This window comes from Polypterus senegalus, chromosome 15 (assembly GCF_016835505.1).
Source record: "Polypterus senegalus isolate Bchr_013 chromosome 15, ASM1683550v1, whole genome shotgun sequence".
NCBI classification, from domain to species: domain Eukaryota; kingdom Metazoa; phylum Chordata; class Cladistia; order Polypteriformes; family Polypteridae; genus Polypterus; species Polypterus senegalus.
In genome coordinates this window covers 125922767-125941220 of record NC_053168.1, presented here as the reverse complement: position 1 = coordinate 125941220, position 18454 = coordinate 125922767, and the positions used below count along the sequence as shown (strand labels likewise).

The 18454-nt window shown below is 45.2% G+C and overlaps 1 protein-coding gene across 1 annotated transcript in view; it reads left to right on the top strand.

Moving 5' to 3' along the window:
* The first annotated feature begins 1631 nt into the window (after positions 1–1631).
* Positions 1632–18454, top strand: part of nudcd1 (NudC domain containing 1) — a 71155-nt gene continuing 54332 nt past the window's right edge. The window contains exons 1-2 of the mRNA XM_039736533.1: positions 1632–1846; positions 17358–17512. Of these exons, the coding sequence (XP_039592467.1) occupies positions 1732–1846; positions 17358–17512 (270 nt within the window). The 5' untranslated portion in view covers positions 1632–1731. The remainder of the gene's footprint in view (positions 1847–17357; positions 17513–18454) is intronic.

Below are 18454 nucleotides of genomic sequence, written 5' to 3'. Positions count from 1 at the left end.
TGAGAATTCTGGGTTCAGATCCTTTTTTTTTTCTCTCTTTTTGACTTGGTCCTGTTCCAAGGGACCTAATATCTGAGTTAAGGTGGTCCAAGAGTCACAGCCCCAGGATCCCAGTTTTATTATCCGTGTATGTCCTCCTTTTTCCCCCTGGTACTCCATCTGACTTCAACGTCCCAAAGACGTGTCTGTTCAGTAAATCAAAACAGAACCCGTGTCCCTGTGTTGCATGTGCCATATGATGGACTGGCACCCTGGCCAGCACCCCGCTTACAGCACTGAGTGTCCTGTACTGGCCAGTGGCCCATTTGTGGACCCCGACAGACTAAAGCGAATGATCAGGTGACCCCAGTGGTGCTGGAGTGGGGGTCAGACATCAGACCAGATCAGTTGCACCAAGCCCCTTCATCTTCTTTCCCACTGAAGATACAGTAAAGCCTCCCAATCGATGATAAATGATTTATTTAACCTACATGTACAACTCACAAGGGTGCCAAGGGGCACCTCTGATAAATTTGATTTCACTTAAATTTAGGAGTCACTAGAAACCCCGCTCTCCAGATGTTTGTCAGTAACAGCACACAACAATCACCGAGGGGTCTCAATACCCTGATCCCTGAAAATCCTACACAAGCCCCCTGTGGGGTCACAAGGGCTGGGTGGCTTCGGGCAAAAGATAGTTTTCTGTCAGAAGCCCTTGTGTCACCTGAGGTTTAATGGCGGCTCGCCCACACAAGTTATGTCCACTTCTGGCTTTACCATTTATGCTAACTGGATGGTCGCTCAGGGTGGCAAAACTTGGGTTGAAGTTTGTTAAAAACTTAGTAAGCGCAACTGAGCTTTCATTTTATAATTATTCATTTTCAGATTCTGTTATATTCACTAAAATCTTCCATAATTAACAGACCTGCCGTCATTACACATTGCAAATAACACAAGCTAACATTAAACACGTAAAAACGTATTGATGTTCAGCAGTAGGTTATCATCGATGGTCGTCAAAGTTAGTAAGGTTACTCGCGTTGCAACTGTTAATAAATCGTACCCCGATTTTTTACGGTTTTCAACAAAGGAAAGTCCTACTCTTGTAAATGCATGTGCTTACCTTAAGTCGGGGCTAACAAACTTTAATAATTACAGATTGTGGAGTCGTGACGTGTCCAAATCTCATAAATCGAGAATATTCTCGCAGAACATGCGCATTGCATAAAAGAAAAACTTCCACAAACAACAGATTATTAATTCTCACAATGCTGATTCTTACATTTGAACCCAAAAGGAAAAACACAACTCACATCTGCGCCACACAATGAAGAAACGATTGTCAAGCTAAACCTTTGACACAGAAATGCTGGAATAACAAACATTTTTACACTGCAGGGTCAACTATCACTTAGTTACATTTTATACAGTGCACTACTTTACCCCGGGGTCCTAATATGCTGTTAAGACTCTCCAACTGTAACTCGACCCTGCCCAGGATTGAGCAGGTTAGGTGGGTGGATGGACGGACGGATCCTTATCAGCGCATAGATAGTGTGCCCATAATAAAAAAAAAAAGAAAAAGAAACTACAAGTCCCGAATACCACCGGGAGGTCCGTCATCTAAATGCGTCCGTAGGTAAACGGAGATAAACAGGAAATCGTCGGCCTTAGCCGGTCATTTAATTTTCTGTCATTGCGTTTGCTTTGTTAAACGGGAGGACACGCGGGTTATTGAGCGCGTTCAGCAACATGGCAGCGTCCAATTACTCCTTAAAGGTGGACAGACACTTGCTGGACCCGAACTTCGAAAGTTACCGCCTGTCTCTGGACCCCCTCCCGATGTACAACGTGGAGCTGGAAACAGGTGAGTTCCTCGGTCGGCCTTTCGTGGTTTTATATAGCGCCTTTCCAGGGATAGTATGCGCAGCGCTGGCAGGAGTTTGGTGTCATCTAAGGCTGGCGACGCGATAAGAGTTTCACAAAATGAGCGGAGAAGTGACTGAAGTGGGCAAAATTACGGGGGATCGGGGGCGTCTGATGATATCCCGATAAATCAGCAAATTCAAACAATTGTTAGAAGGTCTGCAGACATCCCGCTGCTGTCTGGCAGTTCGTTCTTCAAGTTAGGGTTGGTGTGCACGAGTGTTTAGGGGAACTGACCGACAGAAGCAAAGAGTCGAAAAAATAATTTAGTGAGTAAAAGTCGACAAAGTCCACGCAGGCGCCTCATCTCCTCCCGTTATGCCTCACCGCGGCACAACTTCATTTGCCCCCAGGCGGACATTTGGCTTTTTTTTTTACAGGAGCTCTCTGTCTTTCTTTTTGGACAACTTTCTTTTTTAGACTACTAAGCAATTTATTTAATTATTGTTAATGGTAATGTTAAGATGTGGCTTCTGGCTTGCTACTATTAATCTTAACTGCATTTTTAAATTGAAGATCTGTTGCTGTCATATCAGACGCAGACCCGAGCGGTCCGCCCCTATAAGCTGCTTTTTGGACGAGCTGGGAGCTTGGAAGTTATTACAGCGTGAGGTTCAGAGGACTCTGATGGCCACCCGTGCCCAGAACGTCGTAAGAGAGGAAAATATTAAAAGTTACCCTGCTTTAGAGCTGCGATCAGCGCCCACTGTCGGACCTTGTCGGCAAAGAAGGAAAGAATACGGAGCAAGGATAAAAGTAGGGTGGAAAAGACTCCGAAGTGGCCTGTCTCCATAAATGCAGAAGGTTTAAAATAAGTTACATGAACTTTAACGTGCTAGGACGAGCCTCGGACTGTTGTTGGTACTGCGGAGATCCAGCTTAGACGTATTTCAGGTGCCATTTTAACGCAGGACAGTTTTCATCGGATCAGACAGAACAGGACAGCGTCTGGAGACTTACGAAGGAGATGCGGGCTCACGACGATTAAAGGGGACAGGCTTGGAAAAAACTGACTGACTTTGTCCACGTTACTGCCTGCGAGCGGCCGCAGCATCCTGCTGGTGTTTAGTCGTAAACTCGGCAAAAGAGCGACGAGGCCTTCTGAACTAACGGGCACAGCGAGCCGGACGGACCCGCTTCATTCAAACGCCACCGCCTTCAAGGGGGCATCTGCAGCAGCTCTCCGCTAAAGCAAGCCAGGGGCGCTTAGGTGTGTTTAGGGGTCGCTGTTTGTTTTATTATTTCTATTATAGCAGTGCCTTTCACATTTGTCTGTCTGTCTGTCTGTCTATTATATAGTCTCAGAGGGGACTGGTCAGGTGGTCTCATGGTCTGGAATCCCTGCAGATTTCATTTTTGTTTTCTCCAGCCGTCTGGATTTTTTTTTTGTGTTGTTTTTTTCTGGTCCACCCTGGCCATCGGACCACCTTACTCTTATTCTATGTTAATTAATGTTGACTTATTTTAATTTCGTACTGTCTTTTATTTTTCTATACTTCATGACGTAAAGCACTTTGAGCTGCATTTTTTGTGTGAAAATGTGCTATAGAAATAAATGTTGTTGTAGTATCTATGTATCTATCTATTATATAGTGCCTTTCTATCTATCTATCTATCTATCTATCATATAGTGCCTTTCACTCTGTCTATCTATCTATCTAATAGTTATGCACTAGCCACTTGGTGTCTCTGCCGCTCACGTACGGGGAAGTGGATGTACAGTTTAAACAGATTTATTTTCATGGGAAATGTTACAAATGCATAATAGAGCTATTTTACATTCCAGCGAGTAATTAACCATATTAAAAAATAGTAAAACGTTTCCTGTTGCATTAGAGGTATTCGTTGCGTCATACGTTTTTGTCCTGTTTGGCTTTGAAATTAACACACAACTACTTTTTAAACTTACACTTTTACTTTAAAAGTTCAGTAAAGACAGTTTTTTGAATTAACTTTTCATCAATATCGCATTGAATTTTGATTCCGGGTTTGGACTTGCATCGTGACAATGCAGCGTATAACTTCCCGTGAGTGAATATTGTTTCTTTCTCTGTCTAATAAATAAAATAACTTTTTCAAACGTCTGTCCCTGTGATTTGTTAATTGTCATAGTAAAAGCTATTCTGACAGGAAACTGTAAATGATTTAATCCGAATGGCATATCAAGATCCCCTTTGGTATCTAACGTTAGATGGACTGCATTACCTTTGTTGTCGCCTGTTCAAATTTGACATGTCAGAATTGTTCAACCAACTTTGAATACGACTAATCTTGTCCCATTGCATAGCCCATCGTCTCAATAACGTTACAATTCATCCTTCTTTCTACAGTAATTCGTGCCCTGCAAGACCAGACGGTGTTAACGGTTGTAGATATTCTTTGTGATATTGTAAGTTGATATTTTCATCTTCTGCACCATCACCACCACCAACTGTTTCAGCAGAGTCTATGGATACACATTTAACTAATTTGCCGCGTAACCGATTTTCACCTTAATTTGTTTGACTTCATCATTTCTCAGTGCTACAATTGCCCGTGTACTCATTTTTTTTTTCTGTTGATAACCCTTTGGGATGAAATTCTTCAGTGAGATTTGAACATAATAAGTCTTCCTTTATTGGGAACTTAAAGTGAGGAAAACGTTAAAATTGCTCAGAGCTGAGAGCGCAGGAACTGAGTCTGACAAAAGCATTCACACCAATGACGGGCGAGAGGATCACGGGCATGGGCAGTGAACCAGAAATGGTGGAGAGGAGGGCAGGAATTGGAAAAATCTCATGGCAATAAGTCTCGACTCGTCTCAAGATTTATTTTTTATAACGGAGAGATGTCACCCAAATGATCTGAAGTCTGAAACGGATGAGTAATTCTCAGTCCTTCGCTTTTTTCTCTTAGCTTTCCTTCTTAGTATTTAATTAAACCAACCAGTGCCCAGTAGATACACTTGGGTGTAAATGTTAAGAAGCTAAATAGAGAGATGCTGATTTCTTTTGTCATTTGCATCTTATTGCTGATAAGGAACAATTAAAAACCGAGAATACAGCTGTTTAAGACTAAAATAAGCAATGAGGGTTTAATATCTTAATGAGCGAGACAACAAAAATGAAGCCCGAGCAATAAGTGCTTCTAATTCTGGGTTGCAGCAGAAACCTGCAGCCACTGTGGCCCCCCAGGACCGACTGTGCCCACCGCGGGTCTAGTTGGTGATTCTAACAATTGTGATAGCTGATGGTCTGCTGAGACATGCTGTGAATGAAGGCGCAGTTAATGCACACCAAGCTTATAAATCCTAATGGCGAGTAGCGCCCTAACCCTAACCCTAACCGTGGAGGGAGCAGTTAAACTGTTTGATGGGCAGAACAGGACATGCCAGGCTCGGGAAGTAAATCTTTATAACTTGTCTAACATCTTTAAATTATCGGAGATTTTGCTGCTGCAGAGGGGCTTGACCTTTATCCCGACTCCGACAGAGGTGGACGTGGAGGGCTTGAGAAGGGACATAATTAACTTTCATAGAAAATGACAGATTTTGGATTATTTCGATTATTCATCTCATACGCAACAACCATTTCAGTTCAGAGAACCTTCTACCTGGTGTCCGGCTAATTCCAACATCAGAAAACCGGTTTGTAACTCAATCAAAAGAAATGTACAATCACTCAATCATTTAGATATTCAGGATAATGGAGAGGACAACTTAACAAGTAGGATAAGGGAAGTGTTAGCAACTCTGAGAGAAAAAAACAAAAATACAGTCATTAAACTAGCAGATAAGGGATCAGTATCAGTCATTCTAGATACAAATCAATATATCATAGAAGCAGAACGTCAATTGTCAAATCGGAATCATTATTTACCATTGAAATCCTCATTTGCATAACACTAAAGTTCAAATTAAAAACCTCATTAATAATATATTTCCGTTAGGTTTCATTGATTACAAACAAAAAAACGTATCAGTTAGGTCCAGCCACGCCGAGTATCCGTAAATTTTATTTGCTTCCTAAAATTCATAAACCACCAGAGACATGGCCGATTCCGTCCCAGATTCCAGCAGGTAGACCGATCATTTCAGACTGTAATTCCGAATCTTATAGAATAGCCGAATATGTAGAGCATTTTTTGAAGCCAATATCTCAATTACACAACAGCTACATTAAGGATACGTCTCACTTTTTACAGATAATTAGAAACTTAAAAGTTCCTTCTCATTCCTTCATGTTCACCATGGACGTTGAGTCATTGTGTACCAACATCAATACAACTATGGGATTGGAGGCGGTGGCCCGTCTCCAGATAGAGCAGATCAGGCTGTTCTAGACCTTCTAAGCTTTAGCTTACTGAACAAAGACTTCATTTTTAATGAAAACTTTTACCTCCAGGTGCGTTGGACTGCCATGGGGAGGAAGTTTGTTCCCGCCTATGCCAATATCTATATGGCTTGGTGGGAGCAGACGGCTTTTCGGAAATGCCCTCGGCTCCCATATAAATACTTTAGGTACCTGGATGACATTTTTGGCATTTCGATCTTCTCAACACAGGAATTTGAGAAATTCTTAAAATCCTTAATACACATCATAAATCAATGAGATTAGTTCCAACAGTTAGTCATTTAGCATTAAGAAATGTACTTCAATCTGGCCTCAACAACAGAAAAAAACTTCAAATTCTCCAATTTACTTTAATCCCACAGAGACACATGCATTATTATTTAAATCCAGTTTTCATCCTAAACATACTTTTCATAGTTTAATCAAATCCCAACTCCTCAGATTCCATTGAATAAATACGAATCAGGATGGTGCAGATATGGCCATAAAACTGCTTTTCCATGCACTAAGGAAAAGAAGTTACAGCCGTCGGTTTGTACGAGAGGTCCAAACTGAAGTCAAATCGAATGTCTCCAGGTACTTGAATCTTACTTCATCAAAAATAAATAGCAAAACGGGGGGTCCCACAACTTGGAGATGTCGCGGGCAGAAGATGCATTTTCTATTTCTTCAGTAACTTATTTGGATATATCAGACACTCTTAATAATACATCTGGAATAGATCTGATATAGGACTTACAATTTACACAGCAGATATTTCAAACAGATTTACTTACCTTTTCCACCATTTTACTTACCCTCAACTTTCCAAGTTTCCTAGATCCTCCTTCTCCATGTTCTTCTTCTTGTTCTTCCTTTCTTTCCATTCCGGTTCTGGTGTGGGATGTACGCTGGTCGTCTTGTTTAAAAATCAAAAACAATTGGATCATACAGGTAGCCCCACCCTATCCTAATCTTAACAACAGAGGGGTGGGGGGTCCCTGAGGTTAATATTATAACCCTGAGGACAGTAGACGATCAACTAACCCTACCCATCCCTAACTTTAACACCTTGGGGGCCCTAAGGTTAAGACTGTAACCCTGGAGGATTGGAGCGATGGGCCAACCCTAATCTTAACAACTTGGGGGTGGGGGGCCCTGATGGTAAAACCATAACCCTCGGGGGATTTTGTGATGGGCCACCCTCATCCGACTCTAACCCTAAAAATTCTGAGATGGGGGTCCCTGAGGTTAAGAACCCAACCTCAAGGGAACTTGGGAGCCACTTAACCCTACCAAATATTAACCCTAGAGATGTAGGGGGAGACGACTCCGATGGGGCTAATGGGGTTGGAGCTCCGGTTCGCGGGATGGAGCTGGGAGAGATCGATCATCTGCAGGGTGGGGCTAAGAACTAATACCGATCACAAACATAAAATTCCGGTAGTTATCACTTACTCATTTCATTCCAGGTCGGTCAAGGGTGTCTTATGTTCCCATTTTATGGGGGCGCAGGGCACTCATGTCCCATTTCAACAATATCAAGTAATAGCTGCTTACAGAAAGAACAAAAATTTAAAAGACATTCTGGTTCAAGCCAAGTGCCCATCAATAAAGCAAAAAAATAAAACAGCCTGGAAAATCCGCTTTGCCAGAAAAAAGAACATCTACTGTATAATTAACTGGCAAAGGTGGACAAACCCATTTATCAAAACTTTCACCTAAATTCTAAAAATTGCATCTATGGTATACAGTCCTCCACCTGTGGATTAACCTATATAGGGAGACCGATTCATGCAGCACCTCGGACTCCTCGCCAGCCGAAAAAAGAAAACGACTTTCTATCATCACTTTGAAGCAGATGGACACAGACGGACCCATCATGTTTGGTATGGAGCAGCGGACACAGCGGAACAAACAAGGAGACTAAAGGCAGAAAAGAAATGGATAACTTCCTTGAATACCTGGCTCCCGTTGGGATTAAACGAAAATTATCTATCTATCTATCTATCTATCTATCTATCTATCTATCTATCTATCTATCTATCTATCTATCTATCTATCTATCTATCTATCTATCTATCTATCTATCTATCTATCTATCTATCTATCTAATTATTTAGGGGGTAATTTATTTTATTATTTATTTATTTATTATGTTTTTATTGACGGGATTTAGGTTTTATGACATTTTAGGAGGATTAATGTTTTAAAGTTTTATGGATTATTAATTTTATTGATATTTTTATGAATACTAATATTAATATTTCTAATTTATTTATTTATTCATTTATTTATTTAACTTAAAGAAATTTATTCCCTATTTAAACTTTTTATAGGGTAGTGGGGGGTGGAGGAAACGGAATAAAGTTAAGTTTTAAAGTGGGAGTAAGATGTACCAGTGCGTGCCATTTATGGCCATATCCCCTACCCTAATCCTAACCCTAACGGATGGCTGACATTTTTCAGGTAGTGCAGACCGGAGTTTCGAGGTTAGTTAGCTGTAGTCACTCGTCCTGGCGCTGAAAGTGGCGGCGTGCTTCATGTTGATTAGGTGAGAATTCCCCTCCGCTGTGCATGTGTGACAATAATACAAATCTGTAACTCCTCAGGCCCGCTTGGGTTACTGAAGTATTCTGTCCCTTGTGATGCAGTGCAGTGCCTCCTGCTGTTATACCGTCTATATCCACTTGATGGCAGCAGAACCAACAGAACGTCTTTCTGGAGTTTGCTGTTTGTTGCATTAGAGAGAGAGTATGACAGGCGTACTCTGCCATTTGTGCCCTTGTTACATTTTCTTTGGCATTAGTCGGATCGTGAATGCTGCAGTCGATGGCCTCAGGTGAGAAGCGGGCTGCAGTAGGCTGTCCACCGATCACAGTCCAGTTAGTAACGGCACCTCCGGCACTGACTGATTTTTGCACCGGCTAGTTTTAAAGTATGCCACTTAGGTGAGGCACACAGAGGACTGGAAGTTGTTCATTCAATTCTAAAAACAGCCAACACAGACAAAAGGGAGGTGCTTGAGGGGGTCTCTGGCCTTTAAATAGGACCACTCGGGCGGCTGACTCCGCTGCAGTGTCAGGAGGCCCCTGCTGATGGAGATTCTGTGTTGTGTCCGATTGTGGAGTCGTATACGGGGCTGCGTCAGTAATTCTCTACACTCTGTGATCACGTTATTGGCTGTAGTGCTCTCCCTGCAGACATGTGGATGCACGGTGTGTCTGTGGTCAGAGTGCTAAAATGTCAGCCATGATAAGTCCGCTGTTGTAAAGATGGCTTCATCGCTCTCCATTCTCAGCAAAGAAACTTTACCACCGTGATCACGGGCATACCGTGTTTTCACATGAGCTTGGGAAACAAAATTACCATGAAAGTGAGGGTAACTATTGGCTTACTCCGTGTGTGTGTGTGTGTTTGTGTGTCCTTAATAAAAGGGTGAGAGTCTGTGTGTCTCTCATTCCAAAAGAATCACAAAAAAAAAAAAAAGGCTTTGCATTTTACTTTCCAACAGATGGTGCATCACTGCTTTTATGAATCCCATACCAAATGGCATATAACAGACACATTTTTTTCTATATACAGTAGTGGTCGAGTGAGATACAACACGATTCAAAAGAATAAATGTTTGGGTGCCAGCTGGGTCCCGCCTTTAATGGTCTTGGGAACAAAAGAAGTAGTCCTCATTGGTGTGGTTTTGAGCAAAGATATGCTAAGGCTGCAGTGCCTTGTGAAGATAAAGATAACCGCTCGTCGGAGTGGTCAGCCTGGGGTGGAGCGCTGTCCTGTGGTGGGTGTATCTCCATCCAAATGAGACCCCACTTTCCGGAAGCACCTCGGATTTATAGTCCTCAGACTGTGAGGGGCGGAGTCCGTTCTCCTTATTGGGTATCTTCTCAGAGCTGACTGTAACTGTGCCCCCTAGTGCCACAGGGTGGTATTGCTTACCTCGGGTGAGACTGTGATGTGCATGTGTGACGCTTACAGTATTTGTTTCTGCAGGCTCCTTCAGTTTGGACTTTGCACGATTGTCGAGCTCCTTTTCCAGGTGTTACTTGCTGGTTTACAATCCTAACCTTTAGCTCTTGGTTAAGGTTGAAAGAATTGCAAATGTGACTGTTTGGTGGGAGTGCACACGTCGGGCGGGCTGATCTTGCTCGGGGTCTTGGATGTCGTGTTTATTTGTAACCACCGTCGTGTAACGTTGGGCTGTGTGATGTCTCGAGTGTTGTGATGTGACACACTTTATTTTTTTCCTCTCCCATGTCAGAGGCAGAGCCAAGGAAAAGTGACAAGACTGTCACCGTTATCTGTGACTTTAGGCTATCTGTTTGTTGTTTGTATAAAATTTGCTTCAAGTCACTTTGACTGGCGGTCCTGTTTGATTTCTTCATCGTCGAGATGAGTTTTTAGATGTTTGGCTGCTCCATTGCTTTGACGGCGCACTCGCGTATTTCTGTTTAGCAGGAGGAGAGCTGCGGTGCGGACGACCACAAGTAATGATGAAGAATCTGAAGTGTCAGATATCAATAATTCAAACCAGCTGGTTTGCTCACCACGTTTACCTTTTCGTTTTGTGCGTCTTGTGAGGATTTGTGAAGAATTCAGAGTAGAGGATTGTGTGCGGCCCTGACTCGTTACGACTCTCTGTCCTGGTCCGTTACTAACAGAGCCGAGCGCCGAACTTTACATTCAATCCTGGACTCTTATAATTAAAACTTCTCTGTTAGACATGAAGGTCGGGATGGATGGACGGACTTCCTGATCGGGATGTGCCTGGCAGTAGGAGCCATGTAGTGCATGGATGGAGGGATGTCTCAAATGGGATTAATGGTGTTCTCTTTTTGAGATGGGACTATGAAACGGGAAGAGAGGTGGGGGGGAGGAACTTCCTATCATCGCTGTATACTCCCCCCATGCACTAGGTGGCAGCATCTCTTTGGTAGATCAACCACATGCACCCTTGGAGGGCGACCTGGGAATTGTCTTACTGGACCCTCTGGATGCCGCCATTGAGAGCTCCCGAGAGTGGATTGTTCTCTTCCAAGGGGCGTCTGCCTGGGCCAGAAGTGCTCCCCCAGTGTAATGTCACGGCACAGGAAGACCCCCAAGTCTGGCATAAACTCACTTGGAGAGTCAGAGTTGGGAGATGAAGAGGAGAAAGCTCACCATGGACCATTTGGAAGGTGGACCTGTGGCCCAGTCTGAGACTTGGAGGACCCTGGTGGAGGTTCTCCTTAAGCATGTCTTTGTGCTTTGCTCTGTCCTGACGAGCCTGCCAGTCCCAGTTGTTGTTGCCACCAGCATTACACTGGTTGGTGAGCGCTGCCTGGTTTCCTCCAGACGTGACACTTAGAAATCTGGCCAGTTAGTTCAATCTTGGCTTCATTAGCCCTCACGGTCTGAGAGTCCTTTTGGGGTCTTTTTGCCAACTCTGCCAACAAGCCCTGATTAGCAGAGTGTTGCTGTGGTACTTGTCCTTCTCGCATCTCCACAAATGATTTCTCTGAAGGCTCTTGGGAATCCTACAGCACTGAGCGCCAGATCTGAGGTGCGGCCGAGTCCTGTCTGGAAGTGAAGTGCCGGGAGTTCCTTTAACCTCACGGCTTCTGTTGCCGTCGGAGGCCCAGTATGAGCGCCCTGGCTGTTGGGGGGTCAGCCCCTGAGTCTCGATCCGGTGACGGAGCTCGTATGTAGCCGTGGGACGGTGGTCGGCTGCGTCTGCGGAGAGGGCGACTCCTCTGCTGCAAGGCCTGTGAGGGATCAGCAGGGGAGCCACCAGTTAAAGGAAGACAAAACTAAAGAGGGCAGGTCCTGCCAGTCGATTTCAAGCTCCACTTTTATTGCATTAATTGTTTGTGATTTTCACCTCCACCCGTCACCAGTTTTTAAGGATTATTTATGGACCGTTTTTTTTGAAGAGCTGCTCTATTTATGTGGACGCCGTTTTTGATTTATTTTTAAACTCCCGTTTCTTGGAGTGTTTTGTCCCCACCTGCCTGCTCATCCAGTTGCGTTATCGATGGTGTCAGGTTCACGAAGCCCCCAAATGAAAAGAGGGACCAAGGAGCGGACCCGCACTGTCACACTGTGCCCCCGTAAAATGCCGACACTGTTGGCCCGAGTGTGTCGTCGAGGTGCCTTTCTGTGATCCTTCATATCCCAGCGTGATGCCAACGCAGAATCTCCAGATGAGAAGAAATGAAAGCCCCCCGTCGTCGGCTCTTATCTCCAGGCCTCTTTTATGAATTTTTCCACTGCAGGTTCCGACGTGTGGCGGTAACGCGCCCGGCCGCTCTGCCCGCTCCTTGGCAACACTGACAAGCGCTTTTCTTGCCGGTACTGTAACGATTTTTAGTTTCTTTCACTTTTTATTGGTTGACAATTTGTTTTATTGGACTCCTGATATTCTTGGGAGAGAACAATTGCTCATTGTTTGTATTTATGAGTAGTTTTTGTCTTGCGTGTTTTTTGCTTGGACTTCCAAACAGCAGGTAGAAAGATCAATTCTGTGCTCGAAAAGTGCAATATTGCGCTTGCAAAAATTGTATTTAAAAAGTGTTGGTATCAAAGGAGTCTTCAATAGAATATCGATTTCTTTAGAAGCTGGCCCGGCTCTGACAGAAACAATGGAGTCGTCTTCCGGCCGCTCAGGAACGCCAAGTCAGCTCCTGTACGTGGCGGTAATCTGGGTGTTCAGTTTCTGTGAATTTGCACCAAGGGGGTGAAGCGCGGCTTGTTCTGCTTTATTAGTTGTCTGCGTGAAGATGGCGTCTCGTTGTTTTTTTTTCTTATTTTTTCTTTTCTTCAATCTTTTACTCATTTTGGGGAAGTTGTAGAGTCCGGGAATTCATGTCTGATGCTTATTTACTGTCGGAGTGGTGGCTCTGTGGCTAAAGGGTCTGGGCTGGTAACTCGCCGGTTCGAATCCCGGCAGTGACAGTAGGACTCGCTACTCCGTCGGGCCCTTGAGCGAGGCCTTTAAACTGCGATTGCTCCGGGGGGCTGTACAACTAGCTGACCCTGCCCTCTGACCCCAGAAAGCCTCTCTTGAGGGTAAGTTGGGGTTTATGGAAACAGACACCTTCCTAATAGAAGAACTCCTATATGGCAATTAAAGGATTAGGAAAAAAAAATCCCTATTTTTTGATTTTCCAATTCCTTCACAATCCCATGCTTGTGTCGGACACTAAACACTGGATATTTCAAAGGTGGCATCCTCTGCTTTTAGTGGGGGGCACTAAAGCATCTTGACTCAAAATGGTACCCATGTGGGTATGAGGTCCTCAGCGAGTTTTAAACGTTGATTTACCAGTGTCAGTGCCACATGGGCATCGACGGGCATCCCGACCAGAGAATGGGATGTTTCCTTACCTGGACAGGAAGCTCCGAGAAGACAGATGGGCATCCCAACCCAGAGAAAGGAAGGAGCCAGACCTGCAAGGGATGGACAGACGAGATGCTGCAGGGGATGTTATTCCCTCAGGACGCTAGATGGCAGCAGCCCTCCGTATCTTGCACCCATTTGGGAACCAGCAGGGAATGCTGGGAGATGTAGTCCAGCAACACAGCCCAACTGGGGGACCATGGGTGCCACAGGGGGGCACTGCAGGGATATATGAGCTCCCTAATAAGTGGGACTTCCGTATGACCCTTCCATCGGGCAGTGGCCCTGGCACGGGAAGTACTCCCGGGTCCTTAATACAAAGGGACCGACCGCACTCCCTTATTGGAGCTGGGAGGACGTGGAGCAAAACTCGACTGGAGGAGGGCAGTGCGGTGGGGAGAGAAATTGTAGAGAGAGAGAAAGAAAGGATACTTGTGCTGCTTTGTGGAAGAATTTGGTGAATAAACCATCCTTTATTTGAACCCGGGACTCGTGTTTGGGGGTTCCATCACAATGGAAAGACATGACTTCACCAAAGCATGCTTTCTCTGCAAATAAATGTAAGCACCAATGAAGCAGAAGTTTGAATATTTCCTCACGTGTACATTCCCGGTATCCTGGTCTGCTCGTCCAAGGGGTGTGTCGTTGATTTGGCGTCTTCATTGATGTATCGATAAAGGTCGAGTGTCTTCAGGTGCGAGCTGCGCACGTTCTGCTAGAGAGCCACACGTGTGAATTGTGGCCAAGTGGCTCTTGGCCTTCGCTGAAGTCGTCTTGAAGTGTCGCCCACTCAAGGGGAGCGATTGGTGACATCTTGACGGGAGTGCGGATTGTGAGCGGGGCGACTTTGGACCCCCTGCTAATGTTCGGCTATATTGCTCTGTTTGATTTGTGTGCTTGTGATAGGCGTGAATGTTAAATCGAGACGTAACGTGGGGCGTACATGTAAATCTGGGCTGATCATTTAGACATTTCCAGCATTAACCGTAACAAGAACCTGAGACTTTATTGCGCCTTTCCCGAGCACTTTTACACAACTGAACTGATGGGAAAGACCTGGACAGCCGAGTCCCTGGCAGTGGAGCCCGCTAGACATGATGTTTTCACCACACACGTTTATTTTACACTTATTATTTACAACTAACGTGAGCACAAACCCAGTGCCACAGCACCAATCACCCCTTTAAGTCCTGGCCTCCACTCCTCTCCTCCGAGCTCTGTCCTCTTCCACCCGACTCCAGCCCTTGAATGGAGGAAGGCGGCCCCTTTTATATCCACCCGGATGTGCTCCAGGTGTCCTCCAGTAATCTTGTGGCGGAAGCACCGGCTGTGTACCCGGAACACTCCGGGTGTCCCCCGATCCGCCACACCCGGAAATGCTGAGGTCCAGGGCTCTCCAGGCATTGGGGCGCCCCCTGGTGGTGACCGCAGCCCCCTGCAAGGTTGAGCTGCCAAGCTCTCTGCCCGTGATCCCCAAAGCAACCAGGGCGGTCAACCCTTCGTGGCCTGAAGGAGGCGCAAGCCCTCCTCCGGTCCTCCTGGGCATCCCAGCTGGGTAGCAGCCCCAGCCACTCATTACAGTAGCTAATTTAAAATTCTGGAAGCCGTTTTGTTTTCACGTTAATTTTCACTGGTAACAAATCCCAGTTTAATCCTCCTTGAGATTCTGCGTTTATAAGACCAAAGTAAATGAGAAGACCTGCAAAGGCCGTGCGTACTTCACGTCTTAACTTTAGGAAGAAAGATAAAAAAGGAGCTTCAAAGAAACAGTGAAAGTGTCGCTTAATGAAGCGTCTAATTGATGAACGCAAATGAGTCATCTTTAATCAAAGTTCCAGCGCAAATGGAGATTGCAAAGTGCGGTAATTTAAAAGACGACGAGAAAGGCCTGCCCTGCTTTATTGCAAATTAAAGAACGCGCTTGAATTTAATGTTTCCTGAAGGAGCTGCCTTGTTTACTTGTAATAATTTTTAATGTCCATCATGTGAGACCACCGGGGGGGCCTCATCATAAAGAGCACAAACAGTTTGGTGTCCTGCAAAACAATTAGAAAACGACCTCGAATGCAGTGAATAACTTGGGATGTCTAGAGTAACGATATCAAGGGATATCCCACCAGGGGATGGGTATGTTGGACCGAGGTTTGGATTTTGTTTTTGGCCCCTGGTTTCTGTTTTTTTTTTTTTTTGGTTTTATTTTTGGACCCCCCGCTTGTCCTCTGACTATTCTTTGTCTCTTCTCCCTTCTATCCGTTTTCATTTCCTGGTCCATCTAATTGTTCCGAATTTCAGCTTTTCTTTTACCCGCAGTGCCTCGGGCACCATAACTGCTTCACACTCGGCGGCACTTCAGACGTGGCGTCCTGTTGTGGCCTCCAAACCAAAGTCCCTAAAATGGACAGGAAACTCGTATCAGAGAGTTGAATTTGCCAGTGTTAGTCGATTGAGCCCACTAAACACACCTTTTGATCTAAATTCTATTAATATGTTAACATGAGAGAGGTGCTGGAGCCGATCCCAGCTAGCACAGGGTGCAAATCGGGAACAAACCCTGGACACACACACACTCACCAAACACACTGGGACCAGTTTAGCATTGCCAGCTCATCTATCCTGCATGTCTTTGGACGGCCGGAGGAAACCCAACAGACTCAGGGAGAACATGCAAACTGCATGCTGAGAGGACCCGTGTCGCAAACCCAGGTCTCATTATTTTGAGGCCACTGTGCCACCATGCCGCCCTTGATAATATATATCAGCAAAAATCAGTCAGTCAGTCAGTCATTGTTTAACCTGCTTTGTCCTGAACAGCGTCACAGGGGTCTGTAGGGAGCCTATCCCAGCCAGTACAGGGCACATGGCAGGAACAAAGCCCAGGTCAGGGCATCAGTTCATCGCAGGCCGAACACAACACGCTAGGGCCAACTTAGGTTTGCCAATCCACCTACCCTGCATGTGTTTGCATTGTGGGAGGACACTGGGGCACCTGGAGGAAACCCAACGCAGACACTGGCAGAACATGCCAACTCCACTCTGAGGACCCAGGGTGTGAACCCTGGTCTCCTTACTGCAACTACCCTGCTTCCCCTCAGCATATAAAAAAGTAACAGACCTGGATCGCACCCACCCTCTTGTCCCGAGTCAAATAAGAATGAAGAAGGGGCTGAAAGTTTTGTAGTAGCAGATTCAGAGTCGGCACCCCAGTCTGCTGACTAACGGCATTGCACAGAGTGGGTAGCGTTTGCCACTTTCAGCAGAATATGACAGAGGTGTGCCCCGGGATGGATGGCAGAACAAATTTGGTGCCCACTGACAGCTGAATGAGTGTCATCACTTCAGCGGGTGCTTAATCCTTGCATTTAGCTGCTCGTGATAATGGAGATGCATTCATAAAAGGTGTTCTTGCACTTGACCGAGTGATGTGCTGTTTGCTCAGCAGATGTCGTAGCATCACTGACCTGTGCTGTTCTACATCATCAAAAGCTAATTGCCCTCATTCTCAAAGTCCTGCTTAAGGTTACGTAGGGCTGGTGCCTGTCCTGGCAGCACAGAACTCAAGGCAGGGGGCCCACCATGTCAGACAAAAGAAGGGCTCTGACAAGTTGAACAGGACGCTGCTAAATTGAATTTGGGATGTGTGACTGTCTCTCTTGAGCATTTTCTTTTCTTTTCTTTTTTTTTTAATCAATTGTCCCTCGCTGGACATGCAGATATTCGGATGAGTTCAACTGTGAACTCTTTTTTTTCTTTTCCAGCCGTTGCTGAAGTTGGACTGCAGGAGAGCCAGTACACCCTGGACCATGTGCGCGCTTTTGGGATGTACAACTATTTGCACTGTGATCCCTGGTATGAAGACAGCATGTATTTTGTGGATCAGCATGGTCGTGTCATGGGTTTTTCGGTGACCCTGGTGAGTACATCCTTATTATATTAAAAGAGTCTATCAGTACACAGTCAATATCTCTCTCTCTCTCTCTCTGGAAATGGGTTTCACATTTGTATGTCCAGTGTCACTGAGGACACAGATTGGCTGGCAGCACAAATGGGACAAATCGTTCCTTGGGAAGCTTTTGTGAATGTTTGGAGGGCAGCAGCCTCCTGGGGTCCTGTGCCCTCCCAGTGTGATAGGTGGCAGCATCCCTCTAGTGCATCTCCCATGTACACGTCTGCAGGGCAGCATGGGACTTGTAGTCCTTAGACTACCACGGGAAGCATTCCTTGCTTTAGGGAGGTTTTCTCTGACCAGGATGAGCTTCCTGGATATACTGTGATGGTACTGGAAGTAATCCCGAGTCCAGTATAAAGGAAGAAAAAGGAAAGAGAGAGTTGTGCTGTACTTTGAACAAAAGAAGAGTCCTCCTTAAATTAAAAGCACTTTATCTGAACTGGGACTGGTGTGGTGCAATCGTGTCTGAGGGGGTTGGAGCTCAGTGGCTACCCCTACAGGCCACACTAGATGTCTATAAGGTAAGAACAAAAGTGATCTCTCTATTATAATAAAACAATTCTGGGACGAGATGAGACTTTTTAGCCTGTGACAAGGCGGGAGTTTTTCAGAGAGATACTTTCACATCCCCCGAGACGAGTCGTTGTGCCAAGAGCTTTAACCGGGCCCGGGGCCGGAAATAAAAGACAAAGAGTAGATGACAAAGTAGAACGTCATAAAGAATTCAAAAACGTTGGAGCGATACACAGACAGAGCGGGTCAGAGATACAAAAATTTGAAAGTCTCAAAAAAAAAATGATAGTAAAGATCGCATTAGTGTAAACAAACGGAAATTATCACTCGGTGAACTAACGGAACAGCGAAAAGAGAGCGAATACATTGTTTGGATTTCAGCTTTAAGTCCAG